This window comes from Phocoena phocoena, chromosome 15, assembly GCF_963924675.1.
Source record: "Phocoena phocoena chromosome 15, mPhoPho1.1, whole genome shotgun sequence".
Taxonomy (NCBI): Eukaryota; Metazoa; Chordata; class Mammalia; order Artiodactyla; family Phocoenidae; genus Phocoena; species Phocoena phocoena.
This window is the reverse complement of record NC_089233.1, coordinates 61,205,209-61,228,161: the sequence shown is the minus strand read 5'-3', so window position 1 is coordinate 61,228,161 and position 22,953 is coordinate 61,205,209. Positions and strand designations below refer to the sequence as shown.

The 22,953-nt window shown below is 38.2% G+C and overlaps 1 protein-coding gene across 2 annotated transcripts in view; it reads right to left on the bottom strand.

The window, feature by feature from the left end:
* Window positions 1–22,953, bottom strand: part of TPX2 (TPX2 microtubule nucleation factor) — a 52,886-nt gene that overhangs the window by 14,050 nt on the left and 15,883 nt on the right. The window contains exons 3-10 of one of the 2 annotated variants that reach the window (XM_065892219.1): window positions 19,808–19,934; window positions 13,037–13,165; window positions 12,026–12,154; window positions 10,134–10,255; window positions 9,013–9,164; window positions 7,410–7,581; window positions 5,262–5,400; window positions 4,231–4,447 (exon numbers count right to left, since the gene is read on the bottom strand). In XM_065892219.1, the coding sequence (XP_065748291.1) occupies window positions 4,231–4,447; window positions 5,262–5,400; window positions 7,410–7,581; window positions 9,013–9,164; window positions 10,134–10,255; window positions 12,026–12,154; window positions 13,037–13,165; window positions 19,808–19,934 (1,187 nt within the window). The remainder of the gene's footprint in view (window positions 1–4,230; window positions 4,448–5,261; window positions 5,401–7,409; window positions 7,582–9,012; window positions 9,165–10,133; window positions 10,256–12,025; window positions 12,155–13,036; window positions 13,166–19,807; window positions 19,935–22,953) is intronic. The other variant, XM_065892220.1, reaches the window with a different exon arrangement.

Sequence of the window (22,953 nt, the reverse complement as noted above, 5' to 3'; positions counted from 1 at the left end):
CCTGCTATCAGTGAGCTCACATTCTAGTGGAGGAAAGAGACAATGAAAAAGTAACAAATCAAGTATTTCCTGATTTTCACAAGTGCTCTGAAGAAACCCAACAGAATGTGGAGCTGAAGGATAATGGGGGAAACTCTGAAAGGAAGCTGAGGGCAAGTATCTCTAAAGAGGTGATACATGGTTAGAAGTGGGCATTGTGGGTGGACAGATGACACATTTTGGAAAAGCAGCCCAGGATGGGGGATGGGATGTTAGGGGTGAGCACTTCTCCCTAAGGCAGGGTATGCCCCCAAGTGCCCTGGGACAAGTTCTCAGGCCTGTCCCAGAGCAATTAGGAGATTACCATGAAGCAATGTTATATCTCAGGGAGTATGAAAAAAAAAATTTTTTTTTAAAGCCTGCTGGTCTCCCCAAGTCCCTAAAATGTTGCTGCTAAAATTACTCACTGGAGAGCACAAGAAACACCATAAGGACGCATGGAAAGAGAGCTTCAGCACCAGGGGACACGGATGGAGACAACAGTGTCAGACAGATAGCTGCATTCCGACTCTGGGAGGCAGGCTCTTCTGCTGCCTGAGGGTCCAACACTAGAAGTTAAGACACCTAACCTCAGTTCTGCCACCAACTTTTAAAAACGTTTCTATGGGCAAGCCACATTCTTCTTTCAAAGCCTCCCGTTCTAAAAAATGAAGAAGAGTGGAAGGGAATAAATACATCTTTGCCTCCTTTTCTGGTTTGCTTCTCTAGAATCCAAAAGTTGAAGTGATGTCACTGGAAATTTCAGTAGGGAGACAGCTGCAAAGAGCCAGCATCAAACGCAGATACTGCATTTGCCAAAATAAACAATGATAACAGCATTGTGGGGTAGAATAAGTGTTTAAGGAGATGACAGGTTCAAATCCTGGTTCTGCATACTAGACACCTCTCAGCATCTCTTTCCTCATCTGAAAAGTAGGGTTAAAAATAGAACATTGTATAACTGATTCACTTTGTTATAAAGCAGAAACTAACACACCATTGTAAAGCAATTATACTCCAATTAAGCTGTTAAAAAAAAAATTATCTCTAGTCGTTATGAGAAATAAATAAGATAATCTGCACAAAACAGTCAGTACAACGTAAGCATGCAATAGTTATTACTATTAACAGCACGACTGCTTACTGTGTGTCAGACACTAAGGTCTTCATCAGGGCTCTCTCTAATCTATGCTGCACCTAACAAAGCAAAACTCCAGGAGTGGAGCCCGGGAATCTGTTTATACAATAAAATCCAACAGGATTCTGAGAACCAGTTGGATTTGGCAATCACTTCCCTACCATTCAGTAGCATCTAACATACTTACCTAGTGTTTTGCTCATCTGTTTATCCAGAATTCTCAACAAGGCCTTACCTGGTACAATGCTACTCTAAGATCTCACTTAACTCCTAATGAACTCTAGTCACCCTTCCCCACTTACCACTTCACCCCAACGTTTCCAAAGTACAACAAACTGCCAAACCAATTTCCTAAACCAGTGTTTCTAAAAATGGAGTTCAGGTAATACCGGTGATATGGAAAAGGATGTAGACCATGTTTTTTTAAAAAATAATCACATATTTTCCTAAGAACCTTTTAGTTTAAAAGGTACCTTCTATTTTAACACAAGAGCATGGACCCTGGAAGCATATTCAGATCCCAGCTCTGCCACTGGCTAGTTTGTGATCTTGGGCAAGTTATCTGACCTCTACAAAACAGACTGATAATAGTATCTACAGTGTTTACTTCATAGGGTTGTTATGAGAATTAGGTAAGTTATCATATAAAGAGCTTAGAATAAAACTTGGCACATAAGCTTTATAGGAGTATTAGCTATTATTGTTATTCATGGCAAAAAGTACTGATTTTCCATTTACATAATGATTTAAATGTTCCCCTTTAAATTACTTTTAAAATGAGTTGATGATTTTAAGACTATATAAAGTCAATTAAAGTCAATATTGGTATAGGAGGTACAAAGAATACAGTAAAAATCGAGAGGGTGATAGGTAAATTAAATAAAAAACAAAAAACTTGTAGCAGGGGGAAAAGCCAGGAGCTTGGAGAAAAAGATGTTATTAAAAGTAAGGTGCCAAATGCACGTTACAGAAGCCTCATGGAAGTTATTTCTCTTTTCTGGGCCTTGGGTTTCTGATGTGTAAAACGAAAACACTGAGCCCTTCTGGGTCTAGGATTCTGAGGTCTGCATACAAACTACAGTTCCCTTGTTGTATTCAGAACAATTTCCTCACCAGGTAATGACAAAGAAGGCACAGCTCTTGGAGACTAATCACTTGAGTGGGCAGAGGTTTCTTAAAAAGTTTGCGTAACAGGGCTTCCCTGGTGGCGCAGTGGCTGGGGGTCTGCCTGCCGATGCAGGGGACGCGGGTTCGTGCCCCAGTCCGGGAGGATCCCACATGCCACGGAGCGGCTGGGCCCATGAGCCACGGCCTCTGAGCCTGCGCGTCCAGAGCCTGTGCTCCGCAGCGGGAGAGGCCACAGCAGTGAGAGGCCCGCATACCGCAAAAAAAAAAAAAAGTTTCTGTAACAGAGTCTAGCCTATCATACGTATGCATCACAGAAAAAAAGAAAGAAAAAGAGAAAAAGAAAAGCGTTGTGAATAGAAAAGAGGTCTCATGTGCAGAAAGCTCTCAAATTGAAAGAAGATATCGGTGAGGGAAGAGAGGAAGAACCATTTGTAAGCATCACCATGCTTTTTTTAAAGCCTGGAAAATATAACTTCAGATTGCTTCTGACTTAGTGCTAAGAAAATAAACAAAACTAAATAGCCAGTCAAAGGTAATACAGTTGTCCCTCAGTATCCTGAGGGAATTGGTTCCAGGACCCCCAAAGATACCAAAATTCGAAGATGCTCAAGTCCTTACATTGGTGTAGTATTTACATATAACCTATGCACATCCTCCTGTATACTTTAAGTCATCTCTAGATTACTTATAATACCTAATACAATGTAAATGTTATGTAAATAGCTGCCTGAGAACAGCAAATTCAAGTTTTGCTTTTTGGAACTTTCTAGTTTTTTTCCTGAATATTTTCAATCCATGGTTAGTTAAATCTGCAGATACATAACCTATGGATAAGGAGGGCCAACCGTATATTGGTGCACACTTTCACTTAAAACTGTGGGGACCCTAAAGGATAAGCAAAAAGAAAGAGGACGGGAAAACAGTTCTTAGTACCTGGACATAAGGTGATCCAAACTGGGAGGAGGATGATTCCCCATCTGCCCAGAAATATACCTGAAAACCATCTTTGCACTTATGCAGGTGCTGAACTCCATTACTTCTTCTCTGACTGTGGCATCTCCTCTTGATTGTATATTTTCTCTAAAATCATGACTGTGAGCCCATCATCAAACTACAACCCACTTCTCTAATCTAGGTTCCAGGTGCTCCTCTTGATATACTTCTTTTCTCCAGCATAAATGACCCATTTACAGTTCCCAGTAGCCACCCCATGCCTTCCACCTTTGGACTTTTATTTATGTTACTCCCACTGCCTGGAATGCTTGGCCAGTCCATTTCATTTGCATTTCTACAAGTCCAAATTCCACCATAGAGTGGAGAGGCAATATAATGAAGTGTAAGGTCACAAACTCTGGAGCCAGAGTGCCTGAATTCTTATACTTGTTCCACTACTTACCAGCTGAGTACCCTAGGAATGCTACTTAACCTCTCTGTGCCTCATCTGAAACTGGTGAGAATTAGAGTACACAACCTGAAGGGATTCTGATCAAAATGAATGGGTTAATACACAGAAAGGGCTTGGAGCAGTGCCTGGCACATAGTGAAAGTGTCAGCTATTATGACAGTAACGACAGGAAGATGACGATGATGAGGACGACTATTATACATTGCCAAGGCTCAGATCAAATGCTTTCTCCTCCACAAAGCATTCCCTGAACCTTCTATCTGGAAGAAATCATTATTTCCTTTGAATACTTATAGCACTTTTAACTGTCACCTCTCTTAGAGCACTTCTGTCACTCTTTATATTATTTATACCTATACTGTATCCCTTACTGGACTTTAAGTTTCCTGAGAGCAAAATCCACCTCTGACATGTCTCTTTATCACCCACAGCTCCTAATATGATGCCCTGATCACGTATCTACTCAAACATTTGTGAATGGGTGGATCTGTGGTCATGAGCAGGGCACTTCTGCCAGCTCGCCGAGCCTCCCCACTCTTACCACAACATCTTCCAAGATCTTAGTAGGGCAGGGCCTAGAATGAAATTCAAAGTGTTCATCCTCTAATTTCTTCTTTGACTCTCGCTCCTGGATCCTCTTCTCAATTTCCAAATCAAAGCCAATAGGCTGAGTGGATGGCTTCACAGGTGGTTTCTTAGGCAAGATGGGCCCACCTTCAAGAATTCTGTGATCAAGTTCCTGTGCTTTGAATTTGTATCTGTAAGGTGAGGGTTTAAGTGACAACCACAAAAAATATTTTTTTAATAAAATGAAAACTACATAAACAACAAAGTAAGCCAAAACCAGAAAAATAATACTCATTAAGATTACCCATCATGCACAACAAAATTTCAACTCTCTTCATAGCCACTGTCTCTACCTCTAGAGCAAAGAATAAATGAGACAGTCTAATATTCCCACCACTTTAAAGATTGCGGTCTCTCTGCAAGAGGAAACTCCCCCTTCTAAAAAGAAGTAAAAGAAGGGGACTTCCCTGGTGGTCCAGTGGTTAAGACTCTGAGCTCCCAATGCAGGGGGTCCAGGTTCGATCCCTGATCAGGGAACTAGATCCCACATGCCACAACTAAAAGAACCCTCATGCTGCAACTAAGACGTGGCGCAGCCAAATAAATAAATAAATAAATTTTTTTTTTAGAAAAAGAAAGTGCAAGAAGGAAGAAAGAAGAATACAGGAGACAAACTCTAGCACTAATCACATTAAGTTCCAGTTCCCTTGGGTAGCCATAAAAGGGTGAGATCTACCTAAATTAACCTCAGAGGACACTCCTTATTGGAATCATAAGTAAGTTCTCCCACTGCAACCTCCACAATAGTGTTTTGCCAGTTTACACTTCAGGACAGCTCCATATTCCCACTTTCAATCCTTTCATCACAGTGGCAAGGCAGAGCCTGTAGCTCAAATGCCATAATTCCCAAGGCAAGAAAAATAGTGAACTGTCCCCCTTACAGAACTGAAAAGAAAGTAGGCACGTTCTTGGAACGCCTCCTCCAACACTGGCAGTGAAACTTACTGCTGCAGTTTCTCGAGCTCCTCAGCCTCCTGTTCTGCTGTGCTTTTGTAGGTCACAGGTCTTGCACGCTGTTTGGTTTGCAGCACAGGAGTCTGTGGGTCTCTGCATATCTTGGCCACAGATTTGGAGGGTAACAGAGCTGTAAACCAAGATCACAGACATTCATTTAGCTCTCCAAGACCCTGTTTACCTGTAGGTGCTGACTCAGCTAGGCAGCCCAGAGATGCCAAACCACAGAGTGGCTGGCCCTCTACACTCAGCTCAGCTCATGTCAGTCAGTCTGATAAACATTCAATCCTTTCTCCCCTATCACTCTTTACTGAAGGGTATGATGAAGGCAGCCCTTGGGTAAACTCTGCTATCATCTTCTGAATCTGAAATCCATTTATGTCTGATGGATTCCTTTTCACTGCACAGGCCTGTACTGACTTTCTATTGACAGTGCCAACTATTTTGCTTGTTATTGACAAATAAGATTTTCACTTATTCCAGCTTTAAAATAAGGCCTTTCTAAAGACCAAGTAATAACTCCCAATATTATGAATTCCCTAAAAGTGTCTACATCAAAACATTAAGACCACCTCTCACAGAAAGTCAAATGGAAAAAGTAAGAAAAAACTATGTCAAAGCATCAATATTAAGATCATCACCACCACTCATAGAAAATAATGATTTATCTGGCCAGGAGCAACCCTGTCAATTTTCATAATTACATAGAATGAATCCTCTAATTTAGACCTTATTACCTAACAGTGGGAGATGGAAACCAAATCTACTTATTTTAGAAATAAGCCAGCCTTCAAGTATACATATAACTATTTTTGAGCTATAACGGTACAAAGTTTTAAATAAAAATTGCAGAAAATAATTTTTCTATTTGCCAGGACCAAGATTCTAAGAGCAATGTATATATAAGACTCTTAACAGTCATGTATTATTTGGAAAGTCATGGTTAATATTTACATTTCCATTAGAATAAAGAAAGATATTTCATTATTTTCATAATATAAAATCTGACAAATGGTTACTAGAACATAATAACAATATTAGGAAATGCTGTCCTTAAAGGAATTCATCTGGCTACCTAACATAGCACTAAACAGTGCCCATGCAAAGGCAGAAAAAATTTAGAAACCTTCAAAGTCAAAACAAATGGATTCTGCTTTATCCAGAATACTACCCTATACTCTTGACAACTATTGTATACCACACCTCCACTCCTGAAACTTCTTTACCTTCTTTTCGTAGGAATTATTTTCATAAAGATAGATGCTATTAGATTAGATTACTCTTATCTGTTCACCACCAAATCTACAAACTCAACAGCACAAAAATATACAATGGAGAAAAGACAGCCTCTTCATGGTACTGGCACAAAAACAGAAATATAGATCAAACTCAGCAGCACCTGCACCCACTGCTCTCTTCCACCCTCCTTTCAAAGAACAATCACTCACTCCGCTTGTGCTGAGTATCCCTCTCCTACCTGCCTGCACAGGGACTTGATCATCGGTTATCTCTTTTCTCTCCTCTATCTTCATCTTCTTTCCCTGCTAAGGACTTCTCAGCATACAGACGTGCTCTCCCTATCTCACACCTCCCTTGATTCTTACATCTCCCGCCACATGCACAGCACGTACCATAATTTGTAATGATCTATTTGTTTATCTGTCTCACTGAATTAGAAACTTGATATTGAGTAGCACCAAGTCCGTTTTGCTCACTTCTATACTCCCTACACCACACAGAGTGTCTGCTTTGTAGTGGTAAAACATTTATTGAATTGCTGAACAAAAAGCACACAACCTTAAGTGAATGGAATGCTTTCATTTTCTGTAGGTGAGTAAATGCACACTGACACATGGTAAAGACAGCCTTGATGTGTAATGACATCTCAGGTTAACTTAATTCCCCTTGGCCAATTATTGATCAGGAGGATCAAGGTGGTTGATGGGTATAAGTGGACAGATAGCTGGGTGGTTTGAGAAATGCTCAACTATGTATACATTTGTTGTCTGCATACAGGCACATGCCATGCTTTAGTTCAAAAGTGAGGATTTCAACTAAAGGCAAATTTGCACCTAAGATGTAAGGAAAGGGAATTCTAGGGGAGGCTCCAGCCAGGTATGATACTGGAAAGAAACTTACTAATATCATCCTTCTTGCTCCTCAAGTGATATCTGTTAGGGGTTCGTTTATGGAAGGCTTCGACCTGCTGTGCAAGGGGCACATACGTAGAAGCCGTCTCACCAAATGTTCTTTTCTTTCCCTGGGACAGGTTGAAAGGCATAACAATGGTGCATCCCTTAGTCACTCGGGCCTGAAAAGAAAGAAGTTGTTCCCCAAATGAAGTGTTATGGAAGAGCTCAGATCTACTACAAGCCACAGACTCAGTACAGAGGATCAAAAGAAAAAGGGTCGGGGCTTCCCTGGTGGCGCAGTGGTTGAGAGTCCGCCTGCCGATGCAGGGGACACGGGTTCATACCCCGGTCCGGGAAGATCCCACATGCCGCGGAGCGGCTAGGTCCGTGAGCCATAGCCGCTGAGCCTGCGCGTCCAGAGCCTGTGCTCCACAACGGGAGAGGCCACAACAGTGAGAGGCCCGTGTACCGCAAAAAAAAAAAGAAAGAAAGAAAGAAAGAAAAAGGGCCTGTGTAAAGCCAAGATTATTCTTCTTATGTTGTCAGTCCTTGAGCAAGGGTTATAAACAGTCTATTCCCATCTTTTAAAAAGGGGGAGGGGGAATTCCCTGACGGCCCGGTGGTTAGGACTCTGTGCTTCCACTGCAGGAGCCGCAGGTTCAATACCTGGTTGGGGAACTAAGATCCCACAAGCCACACAGCATGGCCAAAAAAATTAAAAAATAAAAATAAAATGAAAAGGGGGAGAAAGCATCTAGCACTTAACAAATTATCTGTTCTGTAAGAGTACATAAGGTGATTTTTCCCAAGCATGTTAATGTTTTGAAGCAATCAAGAGCAAGTTTTCTTAGAAGCAAAAAAAGCTGCAAAGGTATCCCATCCCCAGTCCCATTTAAAAATTTTTAATTGGGCTTCTGGACCTGAATCAGGTCAGGCAGCTGCCTGAATCAAATTCTCTCCACACATCCTACCAAAAACTGACTGATGAAGAAGCCTACTCTTTGGGTCATTAATTTTGATAAAATTGGTCTCTGATTGGAAACAAAGCTCTTCAAGGACTTACATCCCAAAGGAAGAAGCACAACCCCAAGATTTAAGACTGCAAAGGACTGACTTCAACAAGTCATGATGGTGACTGCAAATGCAAGGAGAAATTCTTAGTGCTAGGATTTTTATTTAGGATTGTTACTGTTTTTGTTAGTGCTCTGATAACAAAACTGGATTTGAGTGGTCTGCCCCAATCCCATTTTCCCCATAAACCCTGTTATATTTTGCACACAACTTTGCAGACACAAGATTTTTTCAAAAATTTTGTTATAGCACAAGCTATAACAAGCCTGTACCTACAATTTGCCACACACAATTCTATGTGTTTTGTGTACATTCTCAATTCAGTTTTCACAGCAACTTGATAAGATGCTTCCCAGAGACACAGAGTGATTTATCCAAGATTACACAGCTAACAGGGGCAAAGTGAGGATTCAGACCTATCTTAACTCAAAAACATATGCTCCTCTCAATTATATTATTTTAACTAAGTGACCACAAATATTACACCAGAATCCTCACTGAATTATTAACAAGAATATTAATTTAGTCTATCAACTTACAGGAGATGGAGGATGCTTTCGCAGTTCAGATGTAAAGTTCACTTCCTTATACTCCTCCTGGTTCTTAGGATGTTGTTTGATTCGCTCATCTGTGAGGAAGTGGAAGTCAACTGATTTGGTTACCTGGCTCACTGATTTCTTCACAGGGAGCCCTGAGTGAGGAGCAGAGTAAAACACACAGATAACACTAAGAATAGAGAACATAAAGTAAGTCCCCTTTTATCCAGTCTTTTTGGTATTTCTATTACCATGGATCTAACTTTGTTTACTCTCTACATATAAGCCAACACTTGAAACAGTCCTCAGGGACACCAATATATGTGCCTTATTCATTTAGTACTATTAGGTTTGAGGCCTTTCAGTCAGAGGCAAACTGTTATAAGGTAGCACAGGGGAGAAGAATCCCACCTCCCAGTTGTGGTCATAGCTCTGGAGACAGAGAAACTGGAATACTTTTGATAGGAAAAGCTATGAATTGACTTTAAAAGCACACTTAACTAAGCATTTCTAAGAGGGATACCCTATAAACTCCAGAGATGCTTTTCAACCCAGTAAGCAGAGCTTCACAGCTTTGACTCCACCAATGATAATTATGCCAAAGCAAAGCAGAACTCTGATCCCTTCAGCTCTCTCAGTTATACTTTCCTCCATAACTACAACTGGATTCACTCAGCTGTCTTTTCCTCTGACTAGGATAAAATGGGAAGACAATAACAGAAAGCTGGTCTGCCCAATTGCTCTATCTTCTGTCTCAATCCTAGTTCCTTCTTATTCTAATACAAAGAAAAAGAATTAGGAGAAAAAAGGAGGGAGGAATTAACTCCACTTAGAGAAAGGAGGTAAGGACTCATGGAAAAAGGCCTCAAAAGATGGGTGTGACTTCTTCAGTTAGAGATGGAGAGGAACAGCATGCTCTAAGAAAGGACCAACATATGTAAAATGTTCTAGGGAATGATCACTGGGATGTGAATGGTACCCATGTCCAGGTTTCTAAATAAACACATCTTTTTATGCTGACTACTGACCAAGAAAGACTTTTGTGCTTTAGAGACTTCAAAAACCCTACCAAGATTATGAGAAGCACCCCCTCATAAATCAGACTCAATCAGAACCAAGCTGACCTGCTCCTGCAAGAGCAAATTTTTTGAATTCTTCATTCTTTTTCCGCATCTCTACCACCTCTTGCTGCATTTTCATTCTCTTCTCCAACTCTTGCTCCTCAGTACTTTTTAGAATCTTCTGCCTAAAAGGCAAATCAGTAAAGGAGATGAGAGAGGAGAGGAGAGGAGAAAGTGACTCAGTGGTTAAAAAAATTTAAAGGCATTATATAGATTAGATTTTTAACCTGTGATAAAATAACCATCAAAACCAAAAAGTATTACCTAATAAATTGATATTAACTTAGATAACACTATGAAAAAAAGATACAAAATTTATTCTAAAATATTGAAAAAGTTTCCGAAAAAACAGCTAAAATAGACTATAGAAGATATTATAAAATATCCACAAATTTGACTATATAATGATTAACTTTTATGCCACAAGAAAAACTAAAACTAAAATACCAGTAGTAATATTTTCAACAAACATGGCAAGAGGTTAATATACATAAAATATATACTGTGATAGAGAGAACAGACTTAGGAGTAAAGCCATCCAGAATTCAAATCCCAACCCTGTTGTTTCATTTTCTGCCTATGTGATCTTGAGAAAACTATTTAACCTCTGTGAGCCTCAGTTTTCTCCAATGTAAAATGGATAATATGAATACTTGTTCTCACAGAATACTTGTGACTATTAAATAAGATAATGTTTCTGAAATACTGGACACATAGCAAAAGTTCAATTTAAAGTAGCCATTCTTAAAAAACCAATAACAATAAAATAAAGTAGCCATTCTTAGTAATGAGAACATCACTAAGACCACTTACAGATAAATAGGAAAGGAAAACAGATGATTCACCCAAGAGGAACTTTGGAAAAGATGCTTACAATAACAGTTACACAATCTTGTCAGCAAACATAAAAATTAAAATAATCTGATGCCATCAACATATCAGTTAAATTTGAAACAATTTTTAAAGTAAAAAAAATTCAATGCCGATGAGACTACAAGGAAATAAAAATATTCATTCAAAGTTGATGGCACTGTAAATTCACACATTCATTTTGGAAATAAAATTAGCAATAAATATCAATAGCCAGAAAACAGACCATAATCTTAGATCAAGGAATTCCTCTTTCCTTATCCTGAGGAGACTAGTCAAAGAAAAGGATCTGCCTGTAAAGATGTTCATTGATTCCTTATAATAGTGAAAAATCGGAAACAGCATTTTCAACAGGAAATAGTTAAATATAATCTGATAGAATGCTAACAATCTATCAAAAAAAGGGTAAATGTGAAGATTTTGTAGCAGTACAGAAAATAAAATAGTCTCATAGCGAGTGAATAAAGCAGAACCCAAAGATTGCTTATACACTGATTGTAAAAATATGTATTTTACTTGAGTAAAGTCCAGAAGGGAGCTTGGCAAAATAAAAACTGTTCAATTTAGGTAGTAAGAACCTTCACTAACTTTTTCCTTCTATATTTCTTTTACGTTTGTTTTAATAGTTAATTTTTTTTCAATCTGTAACACTCAAGCACCCACAAGGACATAAAACAATTTACCTTACCATGGTTACGGCTTTCAGAGTTTCCCAAGCTCCATATGCATCAAACAGACTGTAGATGTACCCATTTGTAATTTTTTTTGTGTGTGTGTGGTACGCGGGCCTCTCACTGTTGTGGCCTCTCCCGTTGCAGAGCACAGGCTCCGGACGCGCAGGCTCAGCAGCCATGGCTCACGGGCCCAGCCGCTCCGCGGCATGTGGGATCTTCCTGGACCGGGGCACGAACCCGTGCGCCCTGCATCGGCAGGCAGACTCTCAACCACTGTGCCACCAGGGAAGCCCCCCGATTTGTAATTTTACTCTACTGACTCTAAAGCTGAAATTCAGTATAGAATCATACCTTACAGGTGGGATACAAGGCACAGTATGTCTGCCCTTGGCTTTCTCTGGGGAAGACTCATTCTTTTCAGAAGTATCTTGATGAGCACTGCCCTCTTCCTCTTCCTCTGGCTTCTTTTTATTGTGAGAACTTGAGTTGAAAAGGACAAAAAATAACCTCTCAATTCCCTACAGCATATCCTGCTCTACCCTCCTCCCCAGATCTACCACACATGGCTTAAATTTTCTCATTCTTTAGGACAAAAACCATGTTTCAACAGGAAGATTCTTCCAATAGTATCATCAGATCATATATACCAATGGGTAAACTTTGAGAATGCCAATAGAAGTCAGGGTAAGAGCTGTCTGGTGATGGTTCAGGAGGGTAGGAAGAGATTCCAACTGCTCATCACCAAATGAACAAATGCCAGACAGCTAGTTGTCTTCTCAATATTTAATTCTACTTTCTTATTAACAGAACGCCAATTTTGCTTGGGGCAGCAATGTATGAAGGCAGAAGTATTGTACTTGCTTCAACGGTCTCTACTGCAACTAGAGGGGATCTAATTTACAGTTCAGTCAACTGAGGCATAACATAAGCGTTTCTGGAAAATACTTTGCTTTCCTGATATGGGTGCTGCCCCTCTTTCTTTGCCAGACCCTTCTTCTTCCTCTCTCAAACATGGATATGATACCTAGAGATATAGTAGCTATCTTCAGATAATGAGGCAACAAGCACTAAGAAGAAGCTAAGAAACACATAGCAGCCATCTTGAGCAACAAGTATGAAAAAAAACCCTAAGACTCAAAGAGATGTCATTGAATCAAAGCAAACTACTTTCAGACTTCTGTGAAGCAAATAAATCACTATTCTTTAAACCTCTATAGTTAAATAGAGAGGTCTTATTACCTTCAGCAAAATACATTCCTAACTGATAAAAATAAGAACAAGCACCACGTATTCTGCTTGCTATTACCATAGGAGCAAACGGAGTAAAATCTATGTCAACAGACAGAAGCTGTGGCTACTTACACTCTCATTTTTTTGGAGGGTGGAATTTCATTGACGATAACAGGAGTAGCACATCTCTTGGCTTTCATTTGTACATGATGTTTTTCTTTCTGTTCCAAATTCTTCTGAGCAGAGAGTCTAAGAGATCTTCTATGGTAGAAGAATTGACAAAACTTATTTGTAATAAATACATCTACTATATATGCAAATACTCCTCAGAAATGTGAAAATATGTCAAACTACAAAGGGCTATAAAAAGTGGTATTATTTCTGCTCTAAAAAAAAAAGTGGCATTATTTCTGCTCTAAAAATCTAATACCTTCTTGTCTTACTGATAGTTTTTGAAAATTCACCCTAAAATGTTGGTACTTAAGTGCATTGGTGTTTGTAAATTAGACCTCAATAGAGCTGATTTAATTTTGTAAAAAAGCACTGGCAATCACCTAGTACAACTCCCTCCTTTTGGAAGTATGAGTAAAAGTAAAAAAAGATGAGGTGACTTGACCCTGTAACACAGCTGATTGCTGTCAGACTTAAAATTAGAAATCAGATCTCCTGGAAATTTACTACCAAGTGTTTATTTTCTCCACTTTCTTTTAGCCATGGCCCCCTATTTTTGTTAAAATATATAACACATAACAAAAAGTACACAAAACAAAAATTAAGTTAGGTGATTACAAAGTGAAGACTCATGAAATCACCACACAGACTAAGAAACGAAACACTGGCAGCAGATGCTATCTTGACTTTTACAGTAATGATTGCTTTATCATTTTACCATACAAACATGCATTCCATAAACATGGTCTGTTAGCTTGGAAAGGAAACAAAAAACGTTATGTAATAGTCAGACTACTGCGAGCATTTTTTCTGTCTTGGTTTATTTTACTCAACATTATGCTTGTGAGATTCAACCACACTGACTCACGTAGTTCGAATTCACTGACTTTCAATGCTGTGTAACATTCATTGTAGGAACATACCATTATTTATCCAGCTTACTGTTGATTCTCACATAATGTCTCTTGATGCACACATTGCTGTTGGGTATGTTAAGGTGTAAGATTGCTAGGTCACTGATAGACATTGGTTTATCAACTAAAGTTATTTTCCAAGGTGCTTGTACCAATTTATGCTTACACTGACAAATTTACAAAGTCTACACTGCTCTACATTCTCCAAAACAGTTAGTATTGTCGGATGACTTAATTTTAATCATATAAATTGGTATAGAGTAGAAACTCATTGTGGTTTTAATTTGCTTTTCCCAGTGAGACTGAGCACCTTTTCACGTGTTTACTGGCCATTTGGCCATCCTCTTTCATAAAGTGCTAGTTAAGTCTCCTGGTTGTTTTCTACTGCATTGTCAATCCTTTTCTAATTGATTAGTAGGAATTCTTTATATTCTGTGAATATGAGGCCCTTTGTAGGTTTTTAGTGTTACAAATATCTCCTCCCAATCTGAGGCTTGGCTTTTCACTCTCCTTATGGTATCATCTGATTAGACAAATATGCTCAAATACAACAACCTCCTTCCCTAAAAGCATGTCAGTGTTTTTCTGTGTGGATTCTATTTAAGAAATCTTGCCCTATTCCAAGGTCATGAAGATATTCTCCTATATTTCCTTACATGAGCTTCAGCTTTCACATTTAGATCTACAATCCACCTTGTACTGTCTGTTTTCTATGGAGTGAGGTAGGGGCTAATTCTCATTTTGTTTTATGTGGCTATCCATTGTCCAATCATTATTTATTGAAGGGGGAAAAATAAAAACACCCTCTCCCCAAAGTCTGCAGTACCACATTTGTCGTATATTGTGTCCATATATGAGAGAGTAAGCTTTTATTTGATTCCATTGGTCTCATTTATCCTTGGGTAATACCACAAAGTCTTAATTACTGTAGCTTTATAATATTGCTATCTACTAGACACTTCAAAAGTATTTTGACTATTCTTGGACCTTTGCATTTCTGTATAAATTTTAGCATCAATTTATCAATGTCCAAAATGAAAATCTTTGGGATTTTTGTAGAGATTGCATTGAATCTATACATCAGATAAGGAGATTTGATATATTTACATTACTGAGTCTCTCAAACCATGAACATGGTTATGTCCTGCCAGTTATTTAGATCTTGTTTAATTTCTCTCAAGTCTTAAGATGTATTAGCATATATTCAAATTTTTATTAGATTGCATAGAGTACCTAATTTTAAAATCTTTATCATAAAGAATTTAAAACTTAGTAAAAAGTGAAGAGAATAATATAATGAACCACCAGGTACTACTCATCATTCAGCTTTAAAAATTTCAACTTATAGCCAATCACACTGTCAATTTTCCCTCCATCCACACCCGCCTAGCTTTTGAAGCAAATCCCAAATTTCAGATCTTTCATCTGCAAATAGTTTCATATCAATCTCTAAAAGTACTCATAAAAACAATTACATGGAGTAATGCAGAGTGCATTTATCATGCAAATCTTCTTGCATATTATTACAAAATGTACACAATATATAAAAATATGACTACTTGAAGGCACTGAAAAGTGACCAAAAGCAGGCAGAAAAAAGAGAAACATTTATCCATGAAAAGTAACTACAAAGGTTAAGAGTTATGAGTTAGTAGCTTTTTTGCCTGAGGGCACACCCCAAATGCGGCAGCTCCAGCAGCAGAAAACTCTAATCGCACTGGCCGTAGATAACGAAAGATAGAATTCAGGCCAGTACAGCTGCTGGAAACAGGAGGAAAGTCCCGGTAGTGAAAGAGCTACAGAAAAGGTATCACCCAAAGTCTGAGCCAAAACTCTGCACAAATTCCTATGTATTACTATATATGTTAACTATGCATGTTTAGAGGAGACTGGGGGGCCCAGTGAAAAAGCAGAAACTGGTGAGGTGTCCATCCTTAAAAGACATAAATGCACTAGGTAAGACACTGGTGAGTTCACTGGTTTTTATTTGAATTAGTGCATTCCCCAATGTGTATATAGTAGAATGGCACACAGCTAAAGTCTTACTAGCTTTAGGTATCAGAAGACAAACACTAGGGCTGGCAAAACAACTGGAAATTTAGAGGCAAAATGAGAAGCAAGAGAACCAGAGAGGATGAACACTTAAGCCTGAGTATAAACTCTACACGGTCCTGGCTGACCACTAACATTTTCAGGCACAGGGGAGACTCCAGGGAGCCAGACTAAAAAAACAACTGTATATGCAGATATATGAATGGCCAGTAATCAAATGAAAATGTGATCAACATCATCAGTCATCAGAAAAATACAAATTAAAAACACAATGAGGGACTTCCCTGGTGGTTCAGTGGTTAAGAATCTGCCTGCCAATGCAGGGGACACGGGTTCCAGCCTTGGTCCGGGAAGATCCCACATGCCGCAGAGCAACTAAGCCCATGTGCCACAACTACTGAGCCTGTGCTCTAGAGCCTACGAGCCACAACTACTGAGCCCACGCACCTAGAGCCCGTGCTCCACAACAAGAGAAGCCACCGCAATGAGAAGCCATGCACCACAACGAAGAATAGCCCCCGCTCACTGCAGCTACAGAAAGCCTGAGCACAGCAATGAAGACCCAAAAAATAAATAAATTAATTTTTTAAAAAATACAATGAAATATCATTAAAGAGACTGACAATACCAAGTGTTGGCCAGGATATGGAGCAACTGATACTCTCATATACTGCTAATGGGAATGTAAAATGGTACAGTCACTTTGGAAAAATTCTGTTTCTTATAAACATACACTTAGCAGTATGGTCCAGCAATTTCACTCCTAGGTATTCACCCAAGAGGAACACGTCTTCACAAAAATCTATAGGCAAACTACTCATAGCAGCTTTATTTATAATAACCCCAAACTGGAAACGACTCAAATGTCCTCAACTGGTTAATGGATAAACTGTGGTATATCCATCCAACTGAATTTATTATCAGCAATAAAAAGGAACAAAATATTAATATATGCAATGACATGAATGAATCTCAAAAGCACATGCTAAGTGAAAGAACTCAGATATAAAAGAGTACATACTATACAATTCCATTTATAAAAATATCTAGAACAGGCAAAGTTAATCTATGGTGACAGAAATCAGAACAGTGGCTGCCTCTGGGTGGGAGGCGGGAAAGTGAGAAGGCAGAAAGAACAGTAAAAGTTGAATTTAAAGGGAGAGGAATAAGGGAATGTTCTGAGGTGATGGAATCTGTTCTATATTGGTATCATGGTTGCATTATAGACTTGTCAAAACTAATCAGACTGTGCCCTCAAGAGCTGTACATTTTACTATATGTAAATTATACCCCAATAAAATTAGTTAATTTTTTTTAAATGGACAGGGTTTCATTAAAAATTAGAAGGAAAGAAGGCAACATACATGAAGACATGGCCATTTTGGACCACTACTTAAATTCAATATACAATGATATTATAAAGTCAAGAGAAGAATTGCTGAATGTCTTTAGGGAGAAGTTGCTAAGAGATGAGACTATAAAAATTAAAACATATATGTGGGGCTTCCCTGATGGCGCAGTGGTTAAGAATCTGCCTGTCAATGCAGGAGACACGGGTTCAAGCCCTGGTCCGGGAAGATCCCACATGCTGCGGAGCAACTAAGCCCGTGCACCACAACTACTAAGCCTGCACTCTAGAGCCTTCGAGCCACAGGTACTGAAGCCCGCACACTTAGAGCCCGTGCTCCGCAACAAGAGAAGCCACCACAATGAGAAGCCCGTGCACTGCAACAAAGAGTAGCCCCGCTCGCCACAACTAGAGAAAGCCCACGCACAGCAACAAAGACCCAACACAGCCAAAAATAAATAAATAAATAAATTTATTTAAAAAATATATGTGGTAAAGCAACACCTGCATGGAAAAATTATTATTATAGACTAAGGCCTTATTTACTTTTAACTATTCTGAGTCAAAGGAGTTTTGGCCATCTTTCAGCTTATCCATCAAAATCATGTGAGAAGAAAATAGTAGGAAATTTGTATGATTATCTATTCCTTCCTATTCCATCTGCTCTTCTTTTCTAGATTAGGCATCCCTAGACTAAGATAAATATGAGATCTAAGATAAATGGCACTAATGTTTTACCTCGTTATGCATTTTCATAATGCAGTCTCATTTACAAACTACTACCACATGTTATCCTATTTGGCCATTTCTTGCAATAAACCTGAGAGAGACGGTTATTCTCAGTAAACTAAGGTTTTGAGTAGTAGAGATACCTGCCTTTAAAACAAACGAAACAAAAACAATTCAGATCTTCTGATTCTGTGAACAGCTGGCTTTCTGTCATACCATCATTTCCAAAAAGCATTCAAAACTTCATTCAGAATGTGGGGCAATTTTAGTAATATACATATTCAAAATGCAGAAGCCAAGACACTAGCACTATCTTGGACTCTGAAGGAATCTATAGGATACTGGGTCCCTTTTCCATAGGGACTTAACAATCTAAACGTGGAACAGAAACCATAGAATCAACCTGTAGCAATCTCTTAAATTTCCTGTGATAGCTGGTTGAATCTCACAGAAATTTTCAATTAAAAGGGGCTTCTTCACCAGAAAAGATTAAAATAAGCATGTATGATACCAAATTCAAAAGGTGATCCCCTTATACCAGCATGAGGGTTTGTAAAGGGTAATTTCATTACTTCTGAGCAATAGTATTATAAATACTCTGCCATTCCTCAATATTGTTGACATCAAAGTATAAAGCATTAAATAGTTCTGGAATTTATTTATTTATTTTTAAATATGTATTTGTTTATTTGGCTGCACCGGGTCTTAGTTGTGGCACTTGGGATCTTCATTGCAGCATACAGTTCTTTTAGTTGTGGCATATGGAATCTTTAGTTGTGGCATACGAACCCTTAGTTGCAGCATGTGGGATCTAGTTCCTTGGCCAGGGAACCAACCCGGGACCTCTGCATAGAGAGCGTGGAATCTTAGCCACTGGACCACCAAGGAAGTCCCCAGTCCTGGAATTGAAACTCTATGGGTGAGTGGTAATTATTAGATGGTGAAAGTTTTTTTTTTTTTTTGGCCATGTTGTGCGGCTTGTGGAATCTAAGTTCCCCAACCAGGGATTGAACCCAGGCCATGGCAGTGAAAGTGCTGAGTCCTAACCACTGGACCACCAGGAACTCCCAAGTGAAAGTTTTAAAAAATCTAATTCAAATAATCTTTTGATTAGTGCCATCTGAAGGCAACTAATATTAAGATTAACAGCTTTGTTTTGGTTAAAAAGATGATACTGATATAAAGTGCAGCATTCAAAGACATTGGATTTTCAGAGGTTCCTAGTGCCAAGAGTACAGCTTACCCCACCCATCCATCCACCCCTTCACTCAAGACTTTATTCAGCTTTGCTCCTGCAAGACACTGTTAGGTACTAGGGATACATGACACTTGCCCTTATGAAGTTTATTTACAACCTATACACAGGAAAAAAAAAAAAACCTGCCACATATCCATACAAATAAATGGCAACCCATGTTGAACCCTTGCAAATAGCAAGGACTTTGGAACCAAAGTGATCAGTCTGAATCCTATCTCTGAAATAAATCTGCCTTGGGCAAGCAACTTAGTACATCTGAGCCCTTGTCTATAAATTAAGCATGTTACCTACAACTCATAAATGTTATGAAGATTAAATAAGGTAACATGAAGAGTCTAATGTAGTAATGGAACACATAGTAGGTGCTCCAGGAACTCTTCTTTGAACGTTATTAATATAACCACCACTTCTGAACACCAAAACAGTCTTACCTCTGAGGCTGAGCTAGAATATTTCTTGATGTGGTTCCTTTGACTTTCAGAGAAGAACAAGCATTTGTTGGAATGGACTCTTCCACCAGGTTTTCTTTTTCTGCCTCTTTGTTATAAGTGTTGTCAACTGCAAGAGAGCAAAAACTAGTCAGTCCTCAAATCCCAAGGAAATGAGTTGGAGATGAGAGATACATGTGTATATATATGACTTAATACAGAATTCTAGATTGTAAATTGTGTGTGTATGTGTGTGTGTATCCCTCCTAAGCAGTGAAATCTTATGCAGAAGAGCGATTTATAAAAGCTACTTTGGTTGAAGCAGAAATGAAGTATCCAGGGCCCTGCTTATTTGTCAGCCTAAGGCATCACCTCAGAAAAAAGTATCCCAAACACATTCTTATGACATTTTTTTTAACATCTTCTCATGACATTTTAAAAAGATAAAATTCTGAAAGCTTCCATAGAGAAAAAGAAGTCACCTAAGGAAGGAAAATAGGATAGCTGAATTCCTCATCAGTAACACAGGACGATAAAAGATAACAGAATAATGCCTTCAGAGAAGTCAAGAAAAAAATCTTTTAATCTGCAATTCTATATTAAAAGTAGCAAGGAAAAAGCAACAAGTTACATACAAGGAAATTCCCATAAGGCTATCAGCTGACTTTTCAGCAGAAACTGCAGGCCAGAAGGAAGTAGCACAATATATTTAAAGTGATGAAAGGGAAAAACCTACAACCAAGAATACTTTACCCAGCAAGGCTCTCATTCAGATTTGATGGACACATCAAAAGTTTTACAGACAAGCAAAAGCTAAAAGAATTCAGCACTACCAAAGGCAGCTTTATAAGAAATGTTAAAGGGACTTCACTAAGTGACAAAGAAAAGACCACAACTAGAAACATGAACATTACAAAAGGAAATATCTTATTGGTAAAGGCAAATATACAGTAAAAGTAGTAAATCAACCACATACAAAGCTAATAGGAAGGTTAAAAGACAAAAGTAGTAAAATCATCTGTATCTACAATAAGCAGTTAAGGGATACACGAAACAATTAGATGTAAAATATGATGTCAAAACAGTAATCATAAGGGGAGGAGAGTACAAATGCAGGGTTGTTAAAATGCATTTGAAATTATGAGATCAGCAACTTAAAATAATCAAAGAGATATACAGATTGATAAATATAAACCTCACGGTAATCACAAACCAAAAATCTATAATAGATACACACACACACAAAAAGAGAAGGAATCCAAATATAACACTAAAGACAGTCATCAAACCACAAGGGAAGAGCACAAAAAAAGAACAAAGGAACAAAACCTGACATACAAAAACAACCCCAAAACAATTAACAAAATGGCAATAAGTAGATACATATCAATAATTACTTTACATGCAGATGGACTAAATGTTCCAATCAAAAGACACAAAGTGGCTGAATGGATACAAAAACAAGACCCATATATATGCTGCCTACAAGAGACTCACTTCAGATCTAAAGATACACTCAGACTGAAGGTGAGGGGATGGAAAAGAGTATTCCATGCAAATAGAAATCAAAAGAAAACGGGGTGTCAATAATTATATCAGACAAAATAGACTTTAAAACAAAGAATGTTACAAGAGACAAAGAAGTACACTACATAATGATCAAGGAATCAATCCAAGAAGAAGATATAGCAATTATAAATATATATGCACCCAACAGAGAACCACCTAGATACATACAGCAAATATTTACAGACAGAAAGGGAGAAATTGACAGTAACACAATAACAGTAGGGGACTTTTAACACCCCACTTATATCAATGAACAGATCATCCAGACAGAAAACCAGTAAGGAAACACTGGCCTTAAATGACACATTAGACCATATATATAGAGAGAAAACATTCTATCCAAAAGCAGCAAAATACATATTCTTTCCAAGTGCACATGGAACATTCTCCAGGATAGATCACATGCTAGGCCACAAAACAAGTCTTGGTAACTTTAAGAAAACTGAAATCATATTAAGCATCTTTTCTGACCATAACACTATGAGACTAGAAGTCAGCTATAAGAAAAAAACTGCAAGAAACAAAAACACATGGAGTCTAAACAATATGCTACTAAACAACCAATGGATCACTGAGGAAATCAAAGAAGAAATCAAAATATACCTGGAAACAAATGAAAACAAAAACACAACAATCCAAAAATCTATGGGATGCAGGAAAAGCGGTTCTAAAAGGGAAGTTTATTGCAATAGAAGCTTACCTCAGGAAACAAGAAAAATCTCAAACAACCTAAGCTTACACCTAAAGGAACTAGAAAAAGAAGAACAAACAAAACACAAAGTTAGTAGAAGGAAAGAAATCATAAAGATCAGAGCAGAAAGAAATGAATAAATGGAAATAAGTGAAATAGAGACTAAAAAAATAGAAAAGATCAATGAAACTAAGAGCTGGTTCTTAGAGAAGATAAATAAAATTGATAAACCTTTAGCCAGACTCTTCAAGAAAAAAAGAGAGGGCCAAAATCAATAAAATCAGAAATGAAAAAGGAGAAGTTACAACTCACACCACAGAAATACAAAGGATCATAGGAGATTACTACAACCATCTATATGTCAATAAAATGGACAACCTAGAAGAAATGGACAAATTCCTAGAAATGTAAAATCTCCTAAGACTGAACAAGGAAGAAACAGAAAATACAAAGAAACCAATTACTAGCAATGAAATTGAATCCGTAATTTTAAAAAAACTCCCAACAAACAAAACTCCAGAACCAGATGGCTTCACAGGTGAATTCTGCCAAACATTTAGAAGAGGTAACACCTATCCTTCTCAAGCTATTCCAAAAAACTGCAGAGGAAGGAATGCTTCCAAACTCATTCTATGAGGCCAGCATCACCCTGGTACCAAAACCAGACAAAGATACCATAAAAAAGGCCAGTATCACTGATGAACATAGATGCAAAAATCCTCAACAAAATGTTAGCAAACCAAATCCAACAATATATTAAAAGGATCATACACCATGATCAAGTGGGATACCATATCTTCTTTATCCATACCACATACCACTATAAGGAGAAATAAACAAATCCACAATTATAGTCTAAAATTTCAATACCTCTCTCTCTAATTGATAG